Genomic DNA, 25,674 nt, shown 5'->3' with positions numbered 1-25,674 from the left:
TGTGTTATGGTCAGATGAAACCAAAATAGAACTTTTTGGTAGAAAGTTCTCGTGTTTGGAGGAGAAAGAATACTGAATTGCATCCGAAGAACACCATACCCTCTGTGAAGCACGGGGGTGGAAACATCATGCTATGGGGCTGTTTTTCTGCAAAAAGGGATCAGGACGACTGATCTGTGTAAAGGAAAGAATGAATGGGGCCATGTATCGAGAGATTTTGAGTGAAAATCTCCTTCCATCAGCAAAGGCATTGAAGATGAGACGTGGCTGGGTCTTTCAGCATGACAATGATCCCAAACACGCAGCCGAGGCAAGAAAGGAGTGGCTTCGTAAGACACATTTCAAGGTCCTGTAGTGGCCTAGCCAGTCACCAGGTCTCAACCCCATAGAAAATCTGTGGAGGGAGTTGAAAGTCCGTGTTCCCCAACGACAGCCCCAAAACATCACTGCTCTAGAAGGGATCTGCATGGAGGAATGGGCCAAAATACCAACAACAGTGTGTGAAAAGCTTGTGAAGAGTTACAGAAAACGTTTGGCCTCCGTTATTGCCAACAAAGGGTACATAACAAAGTATTGAGATGAACTTTTGGTATCGACCAAATACTTATTTTCCACCACGATTTGCTAATAAATTCTTTAAAAATCAAACAATGTGATTTTCAGTTTTTTTTTTTTTCTTTCCTTCACATTCTCTCTCATGGTTGAGGTTTACCCATGTTGAAAATTACAGGCCCTTTTCAAGTGGAAGAACTTGCACAATTAGTAGTTGACTAAATACTGATTTGCCTCACTGTATCTGGTCATATTTATGCTTACATTGACATAAAACAAATGACGTCATTATTTTTCTATTCTCCCAACAAGCAAGTCAGTGTTGTGTTACTATGTTAGACACTAGACAAAAGTCACTTCTCTTTTAAAATTGATTTTATTGACAGTTAACAGCTGTTAATGTATCCGACTTGTCCCGACTACCTCATCAAGCAAACTTGAGTCGCTCACAAATCCGATAATCAATCGGCATTGTCCTTGCCGCTAATAGCTAGCCCGTTTTGCTATTGACCGTCACATGTGAAAAGTGCAGCTGTAGTTGTTTTACGGTATTGATTGTTAATGGCAAAGAAAATGTTTTTTTTCTTCAACAAGCAAGGGCGGATATCCCGGGGGGGATGGTGGGACGCGTCCGTCTCCTCAGCTAAGATGACCCCTCAATAATTTGGGACACGATAAGTATTTTTGGAGCTGTACACTTATTTCAAAAGTAAAATCTAATAAGTTCTCATTTTAGTTGTGCAATAATGTGCTATTTAAATATTAGAATCTTTCTCTCACCCCTCCCTTCTCTCAAAGTAGTTCAGTCCACTCCACACAGCAGAGGCTGAAATCCGTGACTGGTAAATGGAGGGTAGTTATATAGCGCACTTATCTCTTTACCATGCCCAAAGCTCTTTACATTAGTAAGGATTTAGTCTTTCACGCAAACATTCACACACCAATGGTGCATGGATGCAAATTAGGGTTCAGTGCCGTGCTCAAGGCACTTTGACAGTGGGCAGGAGTAGCCAGGAATCAAGCCGCAGACCCTTCAGTCCCACAACAGCTCGAGCTACCAACTGCTCCACGGCTGCCTGTTGCGTATGCTCTCTGCATAAGGGCCAGTAGCAGTATTGGGTGAGACATCCACTCACAAACACAGACAGTCATGCAAGTTCTAAAACATCCCATGAACTAAAATCTCGAGGTTCTGACTATCTGCATCATTTCTCCTGCATTGTTCAAAGGTCTACTCTATATTGCTGAGTGCTGTTAAACTAAGCTAAAAGTTGATAATAGCTAAGCATAAGGTGACAGTCACAGACAGAGAGAAGAGAGAAGCAATTATTTCTTTCACTCTTAAATGCTAACCGTCTGGATATTGATATCAGAAATACAGGTAGTGTTACGATGGACTCGACTTAACTGATTTCGACGCCGGAGTCTCGTCCGCCATTGTCTCCAATCGTTTTTTTTTTTTTTTTTAAAGCTGCTATTTTTAACTTTATTAACTTGACGTGTTCTGTTTTTCAGCTTGACAGACAGAAAACAAGGCAATAGCTTGACAGACAGAAAACAAGGCAATTGTGGGTTTTACTTCCTTTGACAATTTGTAAAGCTGTGGCACACACATGTACACTTATGTTCAAAACCACACCCATTTTAACGATAAAACACCTGACACAAAACAATTTGTGTTTAAACGTCCATCTCGTTGGATCAAAATGTAAATTTAGTAGATTAAATTAGCCTAATTTGACTGGCAAAAGTCCGCGAGCTTAAATGCTACGAATGCTAACGTATGTATTTCCAATTTTCATAGCAAATTGCTCACATATAACTCCACAAACTGTCGCTCTAAACTTAATTAAAAATGCATACACAAAGATATATTGTCTGAAACAACTTACAGCCTTATGTGGGCCAAACTAGAGGGCAGCTGTCCTATAGCCATGTCAGACGAGTCATATACTCAGTCATAGAAGCCAAGGCGACAGTCCAGCCACACCCAACGCTGCAACCAGAGGGCAGTGTATCCTCGATCATTAAACAAAATAAAATACTTTTGGACGTTTTGGATAGTTATTTTTTTTAAAGGGTCAATTCCGACTTTCACGGAAATTCGAGTTACGTCGCCAGCATAGGAACGGAACTCCTTCGAAACCCGGGGACTACCTGTAGTTTGTTTGTAAATCTGGACTCCGCTAATGCTAAGAAAGATATTAGTATCCCTGTTTAAAGATTAATGCGACAAATTGTAGTAAAAGATGCTATGTAACTCTTCATTGGGCCCCCCCCACATAATTATTTTCTAAAAATTTTCAGTTTATTGCCCCCATTCCTCCCACCCCCCAACTTTGTAAATGGATCTCCGCCCCTGTAAACAAGGCATTTTTTTTTGTACGGCACAACAGAAGGTGATTCATAGTGCTTTATTGTCACATGAATCAGCAAGATACAATCAAGAAAAGAAAAGAAAAAGACAAATAAAAGGGTGCATAAAAGTCGCATTAAATCAGTTGTTAAAAACAAACTATGAAAACAGGAAAATGGGGGGGCATATACATGGATCTAAAGCAAAGGTCATACAATTGGATATTTGAACAATAGGGGCAGTTAGGAATCCGCTGTATTAAACAATTGCATTTTTCAGAGAATTTGTTCACCCTGCTTGGTTCTTGTTCTTGGAACACTCAGCAAACCGGTTCCAGATGACCATAGGGGTCTAGATTCTTTGTAGCGGTTTAGCAAATCATTATACAACACTAGTAAGGGTTTATACTAGCAAGTGTGATGATTTTATGACCATTGTAATATAACCCAGTGTCCTTGTATCTATAAGAACTCTGGCAGCAGCATTTTGGATTAGCTATAGCTTCCTGATTGATTTTTTGTGAAGACCCGTAAATGCATATTCAGGAATGCATCTGGGCCGTGCCATTTACGCATTTTGACAGCCACTGGCGCAACTTTGTAACTCCACTGCGCCAGCAGCGGCACAAGTCTATTACGATTGGCACATGTTGCTACATGATCTGCGCCACATATGACATACTTCTGTTAAAATAGCTAAAGGAATAAATTTAGTTAAACAGCAATTGAAAACTGTTTGTTTTCCTTCAGAGGTTTTAACTTTTGTCGTCTGCCATCTTGCCTCACCGATATCTAGCCTAAAGGTTAGATCGGGCCTAAAAAATCCAGCCTGACCCGACACGGCCCGCTGGTATTCAAGCCCGACCCGGCCCGAGCCCGATCAGTTAACTAGATTTGCAGGCCCGAGCCCGAAAAACCCGATTTTTTTTTTTTTTTTTAAATCTGCTGGAGTGACGCGAAAAAAAAGAAAACGCAGCAGCAGCAATTTATTTTCATTTCTTCGAGTTGGCAGAAAAAACACAAGTTTTCTTAATGTTTAAATAGTCTACATATTGTTATGATCATTATAAAAGCATTTACACAACGAAATAACGCCGGGAAAGTTTAATATTAAAAAAAAAAAAAAAAGACATGCGGTTTTGCAGACACACAGAACAGAAGATTTAAAAGGATCACATTTGTGTTGCCTTTGCATGCATAAGTAAAAGTGTCTTTCGTAACGAATCGCAAGCGCCACAGCGGGAGGAGAAGAAAAAGCGGGCGGCGCCACGGCATTCATGTGGACGCACAAGCTGATGCACAATACAGAGAGCCTGCTCTCGGTTTTATCCCATTTTAAAAAAATATATAATTTATTAGTCCGGCGCGGCGACCTGACCCGACCCAACCGGACGTGAATGCTTAACATTTTGGGCCTGAGTTTCCGGGTTCGGGCACAAGATCTAACCTCTGATCTAGCCATAATCAACTTGCATTCGTTTCGGTGCGTTCCAAAGTCGTGGTAGAGGCTATCTCGGGCTTTTCAGTAATCCGCCGGAAACTTCCGAAAGAGATAATCGAATATTCATTTACCCATGGTGCATTGCAGTATTAACATCGAACATGGCGGATGGTTGCAATATGGAGCGTGAGAACAGGAGTAACACTCTAAATGACATTAAAAACAGGCAGCAAACAAGCATATTCTCGTTTTTTAAGAAACAATCGAATAAGTCTGCGGAGGGTAGTGACAATTCTATGCAGCAAACTGCTGTTAATGATTCGAATTTAGCGGATAATCAATTTATCAATCTCATTCATCAACTCAGCCATCAATTTTAGAATTTGGCCCCCTTTTCAGACACAAGGGGGCCAACTGGCCCCTTTTTTTAATTTCCCAGATGCATCCCTGCATATTAGCATACAGTACATAAGGAATTGGTTTTTGATTTCTAGTGTTCTGTTTGAAACATTTGTGTCTTTTTTTTTATGCCAAATATTGTTTTCAGCAACTGATGAGGGAGCGTCAACAAATGGCCAGCCGTCCCTTTGCTTCAGCCGCCGTCGTGATCGACGCCAGAGGAGGCCAGTCCAGCGAGATGCTGCAGCCGCTTTCCGATGTGAGTGCTAGAAACAAGTTTAATTACCCCATTGATGCCTGAATTTACATTTCGCAAATACAGTATACGTACATAAAGTCCAGGCCAAAAGTTTGACCGCACCTCATTCAATGCAAATGAAGGTCCAAACCCCATTGATAAAGCAATACATTCTACTAATCAACCCTGAAAAGGCTTACTTGTGAAGTCAAAAAATTGTTTTTGGTGACTCCCTCTTGAAGCTCATCAAGAGAATGGCAAGAGTGTTCAAAAAAGTAATCAGAGCAAAGTTTGGCTACTTCAAAGATACTAGTATATTGTACATGTTTTTAGTTATTTCACATTTTTTTGCTAAGTACATAATTCCTCATGTGGTAATTCATAGTTTTATTACCTTCGGTGAGACTTTACAATGTAAATAGTCATGAAAATAACGAAAACGCACAAATGAGAGGGTGTGTCCAAACTTTTGGCCTTAATGAAGATAAAAATAATTCATATTATTAATAAAAATACAAAATCTAGAAAATTACAATGAAAATACAGATAAAAATGAGAAAAAGCTAATGTTTAAAATCATTTAAAAAAAGGTTTAAAAAAAAAAAAGATAAATATAGGAAATTAATTAAAATAAAATGGGAAAAAAAGTAATACATATCAAAAATAAAAATGGAAATTTTCCCCTGAATTATTATTTAATTAAATAATTTTATCAATTTTCTATATTCTTTTTATTCTTTTTTTAACAGAATTTTCCTTTTTTGTTGTATTATTGAATCGTCTATATTTTATTATTATTACTCATGATTATGATACCTTAATGATTATTAATGCATATTTGTAAATGTAAATTCATGCATAAATGGGTTAAAATTAAAGATGTCCGATCACGTCATTTTCAAAGTATCGGAATAGGCAAAAAAAATATCGGACATGCCTTTTTTTAATATATATATTTCAATTAAATCGTTTTCTAATTGTATTTAACGTGACGGACAAAATGTCTTGCACTCATCCAGAGTCTTTAGTTTTGGCTTAAAGTAGGGCTATCAAATTTATCGCGTTAACGGCGGTAATTAAATTTTTTTAAATTAATCACGTTAAAATATTTAACGCAATTAACGCATGCGCTGCACGCCCCACTCACGCATTGTAGCGCTCAATCTATAATGGCGCCGATTTACCTCTATATAGAGTTAAAAGGCAGCGTAAAATATACTCAAGCTAAAACGATCGGGATCGGATCGGGAGCAAAAAAACGTGATCGGAACAACCCTAGTTAAAATTGTACGATTCTGTCTCAAAAACGCAACGTCTTGAACTTGAGCACCCTTCCCCCCAATATTTAACATAAACTTCATTAAATATTCATCTACACACAAACAATAAATCTCATGGGTTTTGTAGCACATCAGTTTACGCACCCAATTTTTGATGAAAAAAGACATCATTTTTAAAGTCCTCGGGAGAGAATGCTTTTGATGTGAAGTTTATATTAGCATTTTTTGGGGGGGCAAATTGAAGTCTAAAGAAAAATGTGACCTTTCTTCCAATCATGTAAATGCTTCCCCTCCATAACAGAAAGCAGAAAAGAAATGCAGTCTCAATGTCAGTGAGGATAAAAGCGTCGCTGTGAGCAATAAAAGGGCGCAATTGACATGGGAAGAGCAGCAGTGTTTCCCCAGCCAAGGCCGCCTCCGTGTCACCTGCCGTCCAGAGAAATAAAATCACTGTGGCGACCGGCGTCCGGCCGCTACATTGGCCATTAGCGGAGCGCAGAGCAACGCTCACCGCCCGTTACGGCGTCGTGAAGGGCGGTGGAGAGAAACGGCCGAGTGTAGCGAACGACTGAGCTTTTTGCGAGTTTGAAATTAAGTCTTTCAGTGCCAGTGACGATGATGGACTTGCAGTCTTCCTTCTCCTGTGCATTGAAATTAGTTTGTCACAAATAATAGTCAATATGAACGATTACATCGAAAAATACAGCTAAAACTATTTCTTTTTAATTCATTTACTCATTCATTCATGTGTATATTCCCATATACAGTATTTAAATTAAAAAGGTGTATTCATTGTATTCAATAACCTAAAATATTTGAATTTAAAAATATATATATATATATTCATGTATATATATTTCCCCCCCCAAAATATTTTTAGATATTCACCCAATATTTTTGAAATAAAAAAAAAGAAAAGAAAAATATATATATATATTTTTTTTTTAAAAATAATAATATATAATTTTATAATATTTATAAATATATAATTTTATAATATTTATAATATCTAAAATAGGAAACATTGATCAATGTATACACCTATTTTTTTAATTTAAATACTGTATATAGGAATATATACATACACGAATGAATGAATTAGTAAATGAATTGAAAAATGAAATGTAAAAAATAATTTTAGCTGTGCTTTTCGATGTAATTGTTCATATTAACTAATTGTGTGTGTGTGTGTAAATATATATATATATTTATTTATATTAAATAATACAGGTAATACAGTGATCCCTCGTTTTCAATCAAAAATGTAGAGACGGAGCTTATTTACATTATAAATATATATCTACTGTATATATTTTTTGTTGTTTAATGTATTTATTCAGATAGACAAAACAGTGAATCTAAACTTTGCAAGTGTAATTTGTATTTTTCAACCTAAATTTGTATCGTGAGGCCTGAATGTCAAAAATTTAAGGAATTTTACATGAGGCTGAACTACAAATTTCAAATAAAATCGGTCATTTTCATTTTTCAATGCAGTGATTCAAATCAAACAATGCACTTTCAAATTATGTTATGATAAAGGTTTTGTCAAGTTTTAACTGCTTAAACTGCTAACTGCTTAAAACAGTTACTGCACAACTCAATATTACCCACATTTTTGTGGGGCTAAAACAGCCTCCCTAAATCAGATCCCGCACTAATTACCACATCCAATATGTCGGCTTGATGATGAAGTGATCTCTACTTTTCCGTCTCAACGGCAAAACAACGCTGAGTCAAGTCAAATGAGCAATTGAAATATTTGATGGCATTGTTTGCCAGCAGCTGAAGGTGAACCGTATAAACATCCAAACCTCCATTTTTGTTGTTGTTGCTGTAAGCGTAATTGCTGCAGCATCTGGCACCACTTAACCGTTTGGAACACTTGTCCATGTCAATGAGGACACACCACATTTAACTGACCGCTTGTTTGTTTGGCTGCCTTTGATGTTGATGTACGTCTGATCCCTTTGGATGGAGACAATTTTTTTATATTTATTGACGACCACACTATAAGGCGCACCTGACTATAAGCCGCCACCCACCAAATTTGCCACAAAAACGTCATTTGGTCATTGATAATCCGCACTGGACTATAAGCCGCAGCTGTCCTCACTGTATTATGGGATATTTAAAACAAAAGATATTAACCAATAACACTTAATTTGACAGCGGTATCTTATGACTGTCATAAGACCAAATGAACCACCATGTTTTCATTGCTTCAAGGAGCTGGCCATCACTGCTCTCTTGGGGGAGACGGTCAACCTCTGCTGGCACCTACTGTCAACACTGTTGTTGTCTAATATGCCTCTTAGCATGCATTGCTGCGCTACAGATGTAAATAACAATCAAAATTCATGTTCTGTGCTAATTATTTCTTCAGTTACTGTTCCAGTTGTTTCATGAATTGCCAGTTATAGTATTTGGTAACACTTTATTTGACAGTGGCGCCATAAGAATGCTATTATACAATCATAATTATGATATGACACTGTCATGAGCATTAATGAATGCTTATAACAGCTGTCATTTAGTGTTATCCGGCAAATTATCTCACTTTTAAATGGATGTAAAATAGCCGAGCTGGACATAAATGGAGTTGGTGACATAACTTGCCGGATGACACTTAAGGACATAAGCATTCAGTAGTGCCAGTGATAGTGTTATGTCATAATTATGATCATCTAATGACAGTGTTATGGCACAACTGTCAAATAAAGTTTTACCAAATACCATATCTAGCAATTAATGAAACAACTGGAACAGTAACTGAAGAAATATTTCGCACAGAACATGAATTTTGATTGATATTTACATCTGTAGTGCTGCAATGTATGCTAGGAGGCATGTTGGACAACAACAGTGCAGCAGAGGTTGACTGTCTCACCCAAAGGAGCAGTGATGGCTAAATGAAACTTCTTGAAGCAATGAAGCTTTGAACCAATTGGCTGCAAAGCTTCATGCTGGTTCATTTGGTGTTATGACAGTTGTATGATGCTGCTGTCAAATAAAGTATTACCTACTAACGCAAATAAATCAACAATAAACCGCACTGGACTATAAGCCGCAGGATTCTAAATGAAGGAAAAAAAGTAGCAGCTTATAGTCTGAAAATTACGGTACTATTTTTAATGAAAATTAATAAAACAAATAATAATAAAAATTAAATGATAAACAAAAAAAATTTATTTATTTTTTATTTAGAAAAAACATTTAGAAAATTTTAAATATCTATAAATCAGAAAATATTTACTGAGAGTTTGTTTTTGATTAAAAAATACAAACAAAACACATTTAAATGATTTGAAAATAATCATTAAAACAATGTGTAGCTTTTTCACCATTTAAAAACTTGTAACAAAAATTGATAAACATAACCGAATAAGAGAATACAGTTGTACCTCGACTTTAGAATGTCTCTTAATACAGAATTTTCAGGTTAAGACACGTCTCAATGGGAAAATATTGCCTCTTGTTAAGAAAGACATTTCAGGATAAGAAAGGCAAAAATACAGTATAGCTGATCCTCACAGCTCCCAGAGTTGACTGAACTGATACTTATAGCTGCTCTACAATTGGCTATTACCTAGCATTCCTGGCATCCAATTGGCTAAGAGGGACCTCTATTGTATGTGTATGTGCGTATCCCAGTGTACTCTTCATTCGGCCCTTGTGTTCCGTCAGCTTGCCATGAGTGTATTAACTTTGATTTCTTACTCTATTCTTGTTTTTTTTTTTTATATATATATATATATTATGCACAAATCAGATTTTGTGTTTATTGTGCAATAATCTAATTGTTACATATGTTTGTTACATGTTTTGATGCATTTTTATGCACTATTAAAGATTAATTTCAGAATTTTGGGGGGCTTGGAATGGATTAGGGCGTTTACATGGAAAACGCGTCTCTACAGTCCCTGACAAAAGTCTTGTCGCTTATCCATTTTGTAGAAACAATTGCCAATAACCTGACTTTTAATTATTCACTTGGTTTCAGAAATGGCTCATATGAAAGCTAAGACCCTCCCAAATGATGTTGAATGTACAAAAATATATTTGTTTCACTGAAAAAAAGATTTATCATTTAATGAAGACATGATGTCAAATTTTGGCAAGACAAAAGTTTTGTCGCCTACAAAAAGTAGTGTGAAAATTGAACAAAAAATGTACTTCAAATAGAATAATATGTTACATAACATAAGCGAATTAAGTAGTGGTGCTGTGAGATCCAAATTTAATATTTTGTATGACTTCCATGGGCTTGAAGGACTGCATCCACTGTTTTGTGGCAAAAAGTGGATTTTTCAGATGAATCTTCCATTGAATTACACCACGGAGCCCTCATGGATCCGAGATTCACTCAGAAAACAGTGAAGTTTGATGGTAGCAAAATCATGGTCTGGGGTTACATCTAGTATGGGGGTGTGCGAGAGATCTGCAGGGTGGAAGGCAACATAAATACTCTGAAATATCAACAAATCTTTGCCTGTTGCTGCCTGTTACATTCCTAAGCATAAAAAGGGACACATTCTGCAGCAGGATTGTTCTCCATCGCATACTTCAATCTCTACCTCAATGTTCCTCAAGGCAAAGAAGATCAAGGTCCTCCAGGCCTGGCCAGCCCAGTTGAACATCATTGAGCATGTCTGGGGTAGGATTAAAGAGGAAGCATGGAAGACGAAACCCAAGAATGTTATTGAATTCTGGGAGGCATGCAATACTGCTTTCTTTGATGTTCTTGATGACTTCATCAATAAATTGTATGAATCCTTGCCAAACCGCATGGATGCAGTCCTTCAAGACCATGGAAGTCATACAAAATATTAAAGTTGGATCTCACAGCACCACTACTTAATTCGCTTATGTAATGTATTTTCTATGTGAAGTACATTTTTGTTCAATTTTCACACTACTTTCTGTTGGCCAAAATTGGGCCTTTATGTCTTCATTGAATGATACATCGTTTTTCAGTGAAACAAATATATTTTTGTACATTCAACATCATTTGGGAGGGTCTTAGCTTTCATATAAGCAATTTCTGAAACCAATTGAATAATTAAAAATCAGTTTATTAGTAGGGCTGTCAAAATGATCGCGTTAACGGGCGATAATTAATTTTTTAAATTAATCACGTTAAAATATTTGACGCAATTAACGCACATGCCCCGCTCAAACAGATTAAAATGACAGCAGTGTAATGTCGGCTTGTTACTTGTTTTTTGGTGTTTGGCGCCCTCTACTGGCGCTTGGGTCCAAATGATTTTATGGGTTTGGGGAGTGTGCATGGTGTAATTATTGACATCAACAATGGCGAGCTACTAGTTTATTTTTTGATTGAAAATTTTACAAATTTTAATAAAACGAAAACATTAAGAGGGGTTTTAATACAACATTTCTATAACTTGTACTTTAACATTTATCTTTTAAGAACTACAAGTCTTTCTATCCATGGATCGCTTTAAGAGAATGTTAATAATGTTAATGCCGTTTTGTTGATTTATTGTTATAATAAACAAATACAGTACTTATGTACCGTATGTTGAATGTATATATCTGTCTTGTTTCTTATCTTTCCATTCCAACAATAATTTACGGAAAAATATATGGCATATTTTATAGATGGTTTGAATTACGATTAATTACGATTAATTAATTTTTAAGCTGTAATTAACTCGATTAAAAATTTTAATCGTTTGACAGCCCTAGTTATTAGCAATTACTTCTACAAAATGCATAAGCGACAAGACTTTTGTCAGGGACTGTACTTACAGACTTTTTAAGTTAAGCTACTTCTAGAACCAATTACTTTCATAAATGGAAGTACCACTGTATTTATATTAACTAATGACTGCCATTGACGGCTATAGATATTTAATTCATTTTGAACTTCCCAGTTGAAGTGGATCGGATGTCTATCGCCGTCAATGGCAGATAACGAATTAACATCCATACCAGCGATGCAAAAACACAAACAAGCGCGTTTGAGTTCAGTCCGGAACAGCCGCGACGACGACTTCCGCAGTCATCCGTGAAAGCACCGACTTGCGCAACATTCCGATTTGTCGTTAGCACGAGACAATTTACGGCCGCTTTTCTTTTCTTTTTCATGAGGGCATGTAGCTACTCATTAGCGGGGATCACCTGAGCGCTCGTGAAGCCAACCGACAACCCGATGGCCCTTGAATATGGTGCTTGCGCCTGAGCGGACGCACGCTAATGTTTCATGCTAATGTACATCAGCAAGCATTCGTATGCCGTGACGGAAACATATTTTTGAATTTAATTGGATTCCCCTTGTGTTGACGTCTATTTGGACTAATTCATCAGTGTACTTCTGAATATCGGCAAGATAGATGAGAGCTATGTTGCCCGGAGGCACCTTTTCAATGCCATTGATGATGATAAACATCCAATCATGTGGCGTCCAATCCATTTGAAGCAGGTGAGTGGCAGCGAATGAACATTCCCGGTTCAAATGGACTGGACTTCGATACCCGTCGACCGCAGTGAATGAGTTAAAAGCGAACTGAGCTAGCTTTTGAGTGGCCGATGAACTTTTTGGGACGAGCGGAGAGTCAAACGTACGTCGGCTGGTCTTTGGAGACAAAGGCTTTAATTGGTCACATAACAACAACACCGGGCTCGAACCGCGGGCGTCTGACAGCGGCTGTCGTGAGAAAACCAACACTTAAACTTAATGGCCGCCAAAGTGGCGGCGTCTCGAGCGTGAAAAACATGTCACGGGCACAATGAACGCCGAGAGGTTTTCAGGAGGATTCGGGGAATAATAACACGTCTGCCCGGCCTGTGTTGACTCGTTCCTCCAAATTGTGGTGACGGAGGGCTGGAGTGTCCCAAAATGGGAATGACTTTCTGTTTAGATAGTGCATTTATTCACTCGGGTGTACTCAAGGAGATTCTTAACTCATTGGCTGACATTGACAGTGATAGACATCCAATCCCTTTTGACTGGGAGGGGTGAATGAACGGATGAAAGGTGAGAAATCACTGCCAGTGGATGTTGTCAGTGCAGGCAATTTTGGTTCACTTCCATGTGAATTTTAGGCTACCTCATGTAACTTTGTTGATTTAGGGTCAGTTCTTGAACATATTGGATTAGGCCTGAGCGATATTGGAAAAAACTATTGTCGCGATTTTTTTTAGGTTTGCAATATATTGCGATATTATATTGCGATATTAAAAAAAAAAAGATCTATCTTTTTTAAAGAAATTTTCCCTAAATGACTTGAATAGCTGTTTGGAAATACTTTACATAACACACCGTGACCACAGTGTATTCATATAATACCGTTTAATTTGTTAATGATGAAGATTTCTGTATGAGGGTATCCAGGAAGTCATGTCTGCACAAAATAGATCATTTATTGAATACAATATTTTACACTTCAACAGCAGCAAATACATTAAATGATAAATAAAAGAGCAGGTGCATTAGTCCCCTTAGTTTTTGACAAAATATAACAAATAAAAACTTCTGTAAAATAACAACAAAGTTGTCAACATATTTGAACAAAAATATTAAATATGACAAATAAAAGAGTTGTTCACAAACTATAACAATAAATAAAAACCTCAGTAAAACAACAAAGTTGTCAACATATTTGAACAAAAATATTAAATATGACAAAAGAGTTCACAAACTATAACAATACATAAAAACCTCAGTTAAACAACAAAGTTGTCAACATATTTGAACTTAAATATTAAATCTGACTAATAAAAGTGCAAGTGCATTAGTCCCCTGAGTTGTTTACACAAAATATAACAATATAAAACTGCAAAACGGCAACAAAGTTGTAAAAATATTTCAACAAAAATATTAAGTATCAAAACTTTATGTGCAGCTGTACTATATATAGTTATTTGAAAAATACGGTTTACAATAAATTTAAATATAAAAGAAACAAACTCAATTGAACTTGTAAATAATTGAACTGAATAACTGCAAATAACTGTGATGAATAACAGAACCATTTTAACTCCCAAATTTCCTGCCTTCCTGATAGCTGTCACATTAAAAGAAGAAAAGACATTCCTTCAGCTGTGTTATGTATTTGTCTGCATATCGTCCACCTTCCTTGCTCAGCAATTCTCAACTGGGTCTCATAGGTTTTTGGCCAAGACTATTAGTTTATCCACTATAGCAGGCTTGAGACAATAACGTTGGCACGTAACAATGTTCCCACCTGTGCTAAAAAGCCTCTGATGGGGAGCTCGTAGCAGGAATGCATAGATACCTGCGTTTTAAATGGTCCCACATGTTTGACAGATTACTTCTTGTTGAGGCAACCATGGCGAGGCACTGTCGACAGGGCTGTTTTTTGTCCCTTATAGTCTTGTTCTTGCCAAAATACTTCCAAAACTCCTTTTGGATACAGTCTTCCTTGCTCCTCCAACGTGTTGATTGCTTGCTTTCACTTTGAGAACGGGCCCTCCTCCCTCCGCTCTGCTGTTCGGCCCCTCCTCCCTCCACTCCGCTGTTGCAGGGGGAGGGGGAGGAGCCGATGACTTGCTGGAGAGAAAGAGAAGCTGTGCGCTTTTTTTCCCCTCTCCTTCCTCAAAACAAACGTTTGTGGATTAAAAAAAATGAAATTAAAAAACTATCGCACGTCCTTGCGATGGGACTATTGCACATGCGCACATCGCGATGGCGATGTTTAAACGATATATCGTTCAGGCCTATATTGGATCATTTTCTGTTGATTTTAGGGCATTTCCAGGTCAATTCATGTTCATTTGGCACATGTATTTTTTTTCTACATGTCCAAGTTAAAAATCCATAGTTCATATATAAATATGGATATGGATGTATCTATATAGATACAGGTAGTCCCCGGGTTACGAACGACTTCCGACGTAACCGGAAATTCTGCACAATTCGGAATTAATCGTTTAAGTAACCCAAAATAGCTATCCAAAAAGTCCAAAAGCTGTGTTTTGTTGAATGATGGAGGATACACTGCCCTCTGGTGGCAGCGTTGGGTCCGGCTGGACTGTCGCCTTGTATGATTGAGAAGCAGACTCAAGACGTCTGACATGGATAAAGGATAGCTGTGCTCTGGTTTGGCTCACATAATGCTGTAAGTTGTTTCAGCTAATATGTTTGTGTATGCATTTGTAATTAAGTTTTGAGCTACAGTTTGGGGAGTTATTTGAGCGGTTTGCTATGAGAATTGTAAATACGTTAGCATTCGTAGCATTTAAGCTAGCGGACTTTTGTTAGACAAATTAGGATAATTTAATCGACGAAATTTAATATTAATCAGACTAGTTGGACGTTTGAACACCAATTGTTTTGTGTCAAGTGTTTTATTGTAAATATGTATATCATTTTGAACATAAGTGTACATATGTGTATTACTGCTTTACAAATTGTCAAAAGTGAAGGAAGTCAAAAGCTCCAAAAAGCGAAATTGCCTTGTTTTCTGTTTGTCAAGCTGAACAACTTCACTTTTGGTGAGGACAGAACACATATTACTAAAGTAAAGTTAAAAAAAAAAAAAAAAAAAACACCAATGGCGACAAAATGGCAGACGAGAGTCCGGCATCATTTAGTCAAAATCGCCTAAGTCGAGTACGCCAGGACTGCCTGGATATCATATACATACAGTATCTAGATAGATGTTTTTGTGGAAGTTTAATATGCCATCAGAAATAAATGGAGCCATTGAAAATGTATGATGAGTTAAGCTACTCAAAAATGGTATTCAACCTAAATTTGGACACTCATTACTCATTTACTGAGGACCAGCAGTGCAGATATTAAATGATAGAAAAGTAAGTATTGTAGTTGTATTGTAGAAATAAATATTTAAAATTAAAATGTGAAATATGGAATGGAAATGTGTACATATTAAAATATGTATTAATACATTTCGCAATAAATACTGATATAACATATTTAATTATACTCATTCACTGCCATTGGCGGCGATATACAGTATGTCCAATCATGTGTCTCTTTGCATCCTTCTGAATTTCAAAGCAGAAGCCCTTGATTTGATATGTGACATATGATATTTTCCCCCTACAGGGTGCCCCGAAACCCGTTGCCATGGAGCCGTGTTCTGGAGGCAAAGCGGCCGTGTTGACTGTGCTCATGCGGCTGCCTTCAGGACCCGCCAACTTGCCCCCGCCAGGACAGTCAGGTAATAAACATTTGGATTCATCCACTCCAAAATTGACAAAAATCAAAGATGTTTTGGCGGCCACTTTAGGACCAATGTTGTTTTTGTCAGCCCTTTTCATTTTTGTCTTAATCTTTTGGACAAAGATACTTATTAGTCTTAGTGGTATTTTAGTTATTTCAAAAGGTGTTCGTCGACGAAATCTCATACAATTTTCGCAAAGTTCTAGTTGACAGTGACTAAGAATGTTTTCATCTGTAAAGTTCAAATGTTTTAGTCAAAAAATATGGTTTCCAACAATTTCGAATGAACATCACTGGACCAGTACAAGGGCAACGCAAACTTTGTAATGATAATACACACTCAGCAGGACTAGCAGTATATTATTTTCAATTAGGCCTGTAATTGTCAAATGGGTAAACCTAAACCATGAGACAGAATGTGGCAAAAAAAAACAATAAATCACATTGTTTGATTTTAAAGAATTTATTTCCAAATTAGAGTGGAAAATAAGTATTTGGTCACCTACAAACAAGCAAGATTTCTGGCTGTCAAAGAGGTCTAACTTCTTCTAACGAGGTCTAACGAGGCTCCACTCGTTACCTGTATTAATGGCACCTGTTTTAACTCATTATCGGTATAAAAGACACCTGTCCACAACTTCAGTCAGTCAGTCACACTCCAAACTCCACTATGGCCAAGACCAAAGAGCTGTCAAAGGACACCAGAGACAAAATTGTAGACCTGCGACAGGCTGGGAAGACTGAATCTGCAACAGGTAAAACGCTTGGTGTAAAGAAATCATTTGTGGGAGCAATTATTAGAAAATGGAAGACATACAAGACCACTGATAATCTCCCTCGATCTGGGGCTCCGTGCAAGATCTCACCCCTTGGCGTCAAAATGATAACAAGAACGGTGAGCAAAAATCCCAGAACCACACGGGGGGACCTAGTGAATGACCTACAGAGAGCTGGGACCACAGTAACAAAGGCTACTATCAGTAACACAATGCGCCGCCAGGGACTCAAATCCTGCACTGCCAGACGTGTCCCCCTGCTGATGCCAGTACACATCCAGGCCCGTCTGCGGTTCGCTAGCGAGCATTCGGATGATCCAGAAGAGGACTTGGAGAATGTGTTATGGTCAGATGAAACCAAAATAGGAACTTTTTGGTAAAAACACAAGTTATTGTGTTTGGAGGAGAAAGAATACTGAATTGCATCCAAAGCACACCATACCCACTGTGAAGCATGGGGGTGGAAACATCATTTCTCTCATGGTTGATGAGTTAAAGTAAGTTAAAACAGGTTTGCCTGGTATACCAGACTCACCGACCGTCCGGCGGATCAAATTCTGAGGGCGGAGCAAGCCACAGCAAACAGACAGCGGAGTGGACCAATCAGTGACGGGCAGACGTGACGTTGTTAAAGCAACAAGTAATTAGCATGAGCGGAGAATGGAGAAGTTTATTCAACATGGCTAGCGCGAGCCATGTTGACTGTTGTCAGTGACTTGTTTCATGTGTTTTTGGTAATTTAAAACTGGTTTTACCGCGGATTGGAACATATTCTCGGCTCTCCCGTTCGCCGTCTGTGTTGTTGTAGAGACGACTTTCGGCGCGCAAGAGTGACGTTACTCATTACACGTCACGCAAATAAACGAATCTGATTGGACGATTGATTTTGTACCTTGTGGAGCCTCGTTAAACTTCGTTAGACCTTGTTAGAAGAAGTTAGACCTCTTTGACAGCCAGAAATCTTGCTCGTTTGTACGTGACCAAATACTTATTTTCCACTCTAATTTGGAAATAAAAAATCAAACAACGTGATTGTCAGTTTTTTTCCCCCATATTCTGTCTTTCATGGTTGAGGTTTACCCATGTCGACAATTACAGGCCTCTCTAATGTTTTCAAGTAGGAGAAGTTGCACAATTAGTGGTTGACTAAATACTTATTTGCCCCACTGTACAAGCCACGAGCTGCATGTAAAAAAAAAAAAAAATGTCAGCGTTTAAGAGGATGCTCGCCATGCTTAAGTTGATGCTAATGCTAACGCAAATGCTATGCTAAGGGTACGAGTTACATTCAGTGTGATGATGATTCAGCACAGACCTTTAAGGGCTAAAACAACATTGCATATTCTTTCTTGTAAAAATTAGATAACAAATCTTACCATGTGTTTCCAAACAAGCAATATTGAGCACAGCCTAGCTTGAAACACACTAACTATTTTCGTTATCGTCATTGTTGATGAAAGCTAACAATGGTTGGGACATTGTTCATTTGCATTTTTTCACCTATGTGTGCCCCACCTATCGACAGGTTTGATCGTGGCCAGCGCGCTGATCGACGTTTCTCAGCAGAAAGCCTCGGATTTTAAGGAAAAGTCGCTGGCGTCCAAGAACCGAAAAGCCCTCGCTCCGACACACCAGGGCACCTGCGTCTGAGTGTTTTTCTCCCCCCCCGACGTCGGACGTCGTCCCACAAACGAAAGCTCGTCCTGCCGCTCGATTGCTGAGGAGCGCCGCCGAGAATGGCTGAACTTCGTTGTCAAACGCCTCCTCGTTCTTTGCCCGGCGCAAGCCAATGCGGTGATCGCTATGCATTTGGGCAACCGACGCCTATCGCTTCTCCTCCTTTAGTCGCGTTTTGCACGCCGTGTCCTAAAAGCACGCCGACGGTTTTACCGCCTGAAGGAAATGTACATTTGCAGCCAAATGTCTTTTAGCGTTTAAAACTGGAAAATCTCGGACCTTTGGAAGCGAGGCCTTCCCGCTTCTTTGTTTTCTACACCTTTTTCCCGCCGTTTTGTATTGCGAGCGGGGGAGGGGAACTCTGTTTTTTTCCCTATGCTGTACAGTGTTTGCTTTTGAAGAAACGTGAGTTTTTGTCTCTTCCCGAGGCCCAAGCGGGCACGTTTTCCTTTTTTTTTCTTCAATTTACAAGACGATTGTAAATAAGAGCATTTCTGTTGTTTTGATATTTAACACGATTCCTGTTTAATAGCACATTTAAATGCATTTTGATAGTCTTGTTTTTTGTTTTTTAAACCTTTCGGGCATTGCCGTCGCAAAAAAAAAAGGTTATGTTGCATTATTTGTTTACCGTGTGCTTCGATGTTACACGGGAATCCAAAAGACAAAAAAAAAAAAAGAGGAGACGGACTGTCTGTCAGTAATCGTTGTATTTTAACTCATTGAGAGTGCTAGACGTCCAATCCAATTCGACTGGGGGGGCTGGCAGCGATCGATCGCTGCCAGCCCCCCCAGTCGAATTGGATTAGACGTCTAGCGCCGTCAATGGCAATGAAACTTGATCACTCTATGCCAGCCAGTCTCGCTGTCAAATGGCAGCGAATAGGTTAAGGATCAACCACATGATGGAATATTAAAAAACGAGAAATGAAAATTCTTTTTTTGTCAACATTCTTGCATTTTCTCAGATTTACCTCAATTTCAGATGTCGATTTTTGAAACGGGACGGCTTAAAGTCGGGCAATCGGGCTGTTAGGATTGTCCATCAGAAGTCTGAATCAATGTGAATGACAAGGTACTGTACATCAAGGTTAGCTTCTTGGTTTTCTTAATACTGGCTAAGAAATGCAGTACATGCTAGTTTCTGTACTTGCGAGGCTAGTACTAAAATACAAGAAATGCAGCAGGTTTGGCTGGATTTGTTTGTTTTGGTACTGGATTTGCAAGTACAAATACAGGAAGGTTCTTCTGGATTTGTTTTTTTTGGTACTGGTTTTGCTGGTAAAAATGCAGCAGGGTGCAACTGGTTTTGTTAGAATTTGTTGCGTTTGGTACCAATTTTGCTACTACAAATTAGGCATGTGCCGGTATGAGATTTTGACGGTATTATAACTAGAGGCGTGCGAAATTTCCGATTCATAGATTATTCGCGATTCAGCCGTGGAAGATTTGAGAACAATTCATAAACATCCAAATTCGGATTATTGAATTATACCAGGTAAAGCGGAAATAAAACACAGTCAGCGCGGTCTTTGGGATGCAGCGGTCTTCGGGACCTTGTTCAACTCATGCCGCTAGATAAAACAAACAAACAAACAAACAAAAAAACAATCATACCTGGTTGCGCCCGACAGCCGCTACAAACAGCGACCGGTTGCTAGTTGCTACAAACATAGGGCAACATATGGCTATGGTAGATATCACATATTGTAGAACTAGATGTGAAATGACCGTAATGACAGTGTTGGAACATATACAAAGAACTAGATGCGAAATGACAGACTTGCCACCATCTTAAAGCAGTAGACTTCTCTAGAAGGCTCTGTTGTAGCGAACTTAATTACTTTTTATCTAAAATGTCCCCAAATCTGCTAAATCTTGACTTTATCTTTAAATGATGAAACAGTTTTAAAACTTTGACATGTCGGAAGTAGACTGATGGGAAATTATGGAATAACTGGAACAATTTTAACAACTTTAACGGTTGATTCACAACATTAAATTAATTGAACGTAGTTTAAAGCTTTTGATACAGAATGGGGATTTGAGTATATTATTTGTTTTTAACTGTTAACTTGATACTGAAATAGTCGTTTATTTAAGCCTGCGAGGATTTTTTATTTTTTTACAGTTTTGTAATGTACAAAACATTAAAAGCCGCTAATAGCGGGGGTGGGGGGTGTTATCAATAATCGATTTATAATCGAATCGTAGCCTCTGAATCGTAATCGAATCGTTAGGTGCTCAAAGATTCCCACCTCTACTGAATACCATTTGCAGCCACCACTGACAGTCATAGTTGCCCAACTCCCCAACATGCATTTGGGCGAAGCAGGAGACGATCTTTTTCTTAACACGCTTAATTGAACACAACGCAGAACATACTGAACACCATTTGCAACCACCACTGACAGTCATGGTTGCACGACTTCCCAGCATGCATTTGGACAGAGCGGGAGACGATGTTTTTGTTAAAACGCTTAAGTGAACATAACGCAGAACATACTGTATACCATTTGCAGCCATCACTGACAGTCATGGTTGCCCAACCTCTATCATGCATTTGGGCGGAAAAGTTAAGTCGCTACAGTATCATTAGTGAAAGCCCAACAAAAATAATATTCCTATCTCTCAAAAAAATAATGTTCACAAAAAGAAAAGCGCTTAATGCAAAGAGAACTGGCATTCCCAATCAAAATAGCTACGCAAAATACACATCAAACTTACTCAGACTTTGCCTTGGCTCGATATCTAATTAATTTAAAACTCGCCATTGACACCTTGTGGTGTATTTTCAGTCACTACTTATTAGGGTTGTTCCGATCGTTTTTTTGCTCCCGATCCCGATCGTTTTAGTTTGAGTATCTACCGATCCCGATTTTTTTTTTTGACAGCCCCAGTGATGACATGAGATCACTTTGCATGCCAAGCAGCTATCCAAATTGACCTGCTCCAGATCAATGAGAGTGGGCCAGTAGCCACTCTTAACAAATGCTGGGGCAACTTTTTCATATGGAGGAAAAACAAACTGAAACTCGGAGAGGAAAACGTCAGCGGTCTGGAAATATTTCAGAATCTCTGTCGAGTACAATTTACAAAGTTTCGAGAGGTGGAGTTTCAAACCTGAACCTCAAACCTGATAAAATATTTGAAGACGAAACATGTATTTTATATGATATATTCATTCATTGATTCATTTATTCTGCAATGTATTAATTGTCCCTAATTCGATTACTCTATTATTCGAACTAACTAGTTGATAGAATAATTGACTACTAAAATAATCGATAGCTACAGCCCTATAAAAGTGCATATATGACAATTTACAGTACTTGATATGACAGTTAGTGCATAGATATTGATGTAACGGTGCAAAAATGTTATAACTGTGCAAATATTTCATATGCAGTACCCAGATTGAGACTGATATCTGAGAACATATTACTTAATGAGATTCATGTGACAATGTAGTGGCATTAGCAGTGCAATGACATTGCCAGTGGTGTGCAACATGTCAGTTTTTCGGTGCAAACTTGAGTACGGTGACAGCTCTCGGAAAGAAATTCGAACATTTTCTACTGACTCATCACTCCTCAAAATGTTGACCTTTTTAAGCGTTTTTTTCCCCGCAAATAATTCTATTTTAATTGCTGATTTAAACATGAATATTTTTTCATTTGGATGGCAAAATGATGGACATTCTTTGATTATGATTTATTTGGAAAATCGAAAAAAATAACCCTTGATAAACCGTCATCATGCTTTGCGACAATACTTTGATCCCTGCTGCAGAAATTCATTATTGTCGAGACGCCAAAAAGTACACTCGCCCGGCGCCTGTCAAGCGTTTGAGAAAAAAAAACAAAAAGGCGGCAAATTTTATGTGACACTTTGTGTCTTTGCTATCGTAATGACATCTGTAGTGTTTTGGGGAATTTTCGCTCGTTGCCGGTGCTGCGACAGCCGCCCTCGGGCTTCCGTCTGCGCCGTGATCGGCATCTGCTGCTTATTGTCAGCCGCGACCGGTCGCTGCGCCGCAAACTCTTGTCAACCGTTTGACGGATTTCCTATCAGGAGGTGTCACACGTCTGATTCTATTTCTTCTTCTTTGGGACGGCTGCAGTCCGGGAAAATGTTAAGATTCCTTCCATTGGAACACTATTTTGAGCTGTTCCTTATTCCAACCACCTTGCAAGGCTTCAGGCCCAGATGGTCGTTTTTTATACAACAAGCTCTTATAACCCTTTCACACACGAATTATTGTAAATAAATAAATATTTTATGTCGAATGTCGAAAAGGTCGTAATTTGTTGCGGTCATATGTTGAGGTAACAGTGTTATTAGGCAAGGCAAGGCAAGGCAAATTTATTTATATAGCACAATTCAACACAAGGCAATTCAAAGTGCTTTACATCACATGAAGATCATAAAAATCACATTTAAATCAACACAACGTAGAAACGAAGACAAAAGATCCCATTTAATCACAGAATAAAAATAAATAAAAATAAAACAAAAACTACTACTAATAATAATAATTGAAATCAGCAATGGAGATAAAAACGAGGAATAGAAAGCAGGTAGATTGAAATATATAGACAGTTCTAGATATGCAGTGCTAAACAAAAGCGTTTTTAGTCCTGATTTAAAAGAGCTAACTAACAGTTTGAGCATACTTCAGACGTTCGGGTAACTTGTTCCAGAGGTGAGGAGCATAATAACTAAATGCTGCCTCACCCTGCTTGGTTCTTGTTCTTGGAACATGCAGAAGACCGGTTCCAGACGACCTTAGGGGTCTAGATGTCTCATAGGACTCTAACAAGTCAAGCATGTATTTTGGTCCAAGGCCATTAAGTGTTTTGTAGACGAGCAGTAGTATTTTATAGTCTATCCTTTGACTTACTGGAAGCCAGTGTAGCGATTTCAAAACTGGTGTAATGTGGTCCAGCTTCCTTGTATTTGTGAGGACTCTGGCTGCAGCATTCTGTACCAGCTGCAACTTCCTGACTGATTTTTTATCAAGACCTGTAAATATACCGTTGCAATAGTCCAATCTGCTGAAAATGAATGCATGCATAAGTTTTTCCATGTCTTGTTGAGTCAGAAGCCCCTTAATTCTGGTTGTATTTTTTAGGTGGTAATAAGCGGATTTAGTGACGGACTTTAAATGGCTATCAAATTTTAGGTCTGAGTCAATAATTACGCCAAGGTTTCTGACTTGATTTGTAGCTGTAAGTGACATTGTGCTAAGTTGGCTGCTTATCTTTGACCTTTCCTTTTTTGGCCCAAAAATGATCACCTCTGTCTTCTGCACATTTAACTGGAGAAAATTCTGGCACATCCATTCATTGATTTGATGAATGCATTTGCTCAGGGTGACTAAGGGACTATAATCATGTGGGGACACAGAAATGTACAGTTGTGTGTCATCTGCATAGGCGTGATAGGAGATGTCATACTGTTCCATTATCTGAGCTAACGGAAGCATATAGATGTTAAATAAGAGTGGTCCAAGAATTGACCCTTGGGGGACTCCACACGTGAATTTGGTTCGTTCTGACTGATGGTTTCCGATTGACACAAAGAAATCCCTATCATGTAAATAGGATGTTAAACGAAAACTGTCTCGTTAAAATGTTTAAACTTGCCATGTTCTTGTATTTTCTTTTACTTTGGTAAATGAAACTAGCATTAGAGTCCAATCATATCCATTTTTGAGCAATTTGTCAAAAAACAGCCACTTGACTCCTTCGCAGCCATTGATGGTGACGGACGTCTAATCCATAGGGACTCTTATTTAAAACTAAATAGACATTTATTGGCGTGAATGAGTTGAGTCCTAAAAGTTTTTGAAGAGAAGCAGTCCAATCTCTTTCAGCGCTCTTAAAGGTCATCGTCTTGGTCTTATCTAGTTTTTCTGAGCTTTATAAAGTTTTCCCATTTTTTTTTTTTTCAGTCACGACTGCTTTGTGTTTCATCCTTGCTGCCAAACGCCACGGAACAGATCCAAATTTGTGATTTGACATATGAAAAGGAGGCGAATAGTTAAAAAGCGTAAGACGTCAAAGAATATTTAGTTTTATTGGAAACATGTTTTATGAACTAAATTTGAAAAATAAGTTTAAAGTTATAAAATTATAATTTTCATTGTCTAAACATTTTAAAGTCACATTTTTAAATTTTTAAATATGTATTTTATGAACAAAAAAAAAGTTTAAATTTTTTTTTCATTTATTTTTTCATTAAATATTTTTAAAATGTAAGACAATTAAAAAAAAAGTTTTTAATTAAATTTTTAAAACAATCAAATTTGCTGTCCATCTCGTTTTTATTTTTAAATGGTAAAATTTACTGTTAACGCTTTAAATGCGAATGAATAACTATTTTTGGAGTGTGGGATGGGATTTTCAAAACAAATTAAAAGGGAAAAAAATAATATGGGTTAATTATGTGTATACATTTCAAATATTTTTAATTATTTTATCATTACTACTTTGTTTTTAAGTATTCACCCGAGCTTTTTAAAATATGGAAAATTTATGCATCAAGGATTTAAGAACAAAAAGAGGCCTTTTGTTGGCGTTTCAATAGAATGTGCTTGAAATATCCAATATGCGAGTATGTTGTGGTCATGCTTATGCCTGCCACGTAGAGGACATTTGGTGTCTTTTTGGAGCTGCTGGCACATCTAATAAATCTTACGTGCGCTCTCTTGGTCCAGTAGTCCATCACTGTGTTAAAACAGGTGGGCCATATTCTTGACCAGACAGCCCCCTCCC

General features: G+C 37.9%; 1 protein-coding gene across 1 annotated transcript in view; it reads left to right on the top strand.

Moving 5' to 3' along the window:
* atrnl1b (attractin-like 1b) overlaps positions 1–19,829 on the top strand; it is a 115,768-nt gene extending 95,939 nt beyond the window's left edge. Inside the window, exons 26-28 of the mRNA XM_057825718.1 lie at positions 4,896–5,006; positions 16,326–16,440; positions 18,744–19,829. Of these exons, the coding sequence (XP_057681701.1) occupies positions 4,896–5,006; positions 16,326–16,440; positions 18,744–18,868 (351 nt within the window). The 3' untranslated portion in view covers positions 18,869–19,829. The remainder of the gene's footprint in view (positions 1–4,895; positions 5,007–16,325; positions 16,441–18,743) is intronic.
* Positions 19,830–25,674: the final 5,845 nt, after the last annotated feature.

This window comes from Corythoichthys intestinalis, chromosome 21, assembly GCF_030265065.1.
Source record: "Corythoichthys intestinalis isolate RoL2023-P3 chromosome 21, ASM3026506v1, whole genome shotgun sequence".
Taxonomy (NCBI): Eukaryota; Metazoa; Chordata; class Actinopteri; order Syngnathiformes; family Syngnathidae; genus Corythoichthys; species Corythoichthys intestinalis.
Note: the sequence above shows the minus strand (reverse complement) of the source record. Positions and strands in the feature narration are given on the sequence as shown.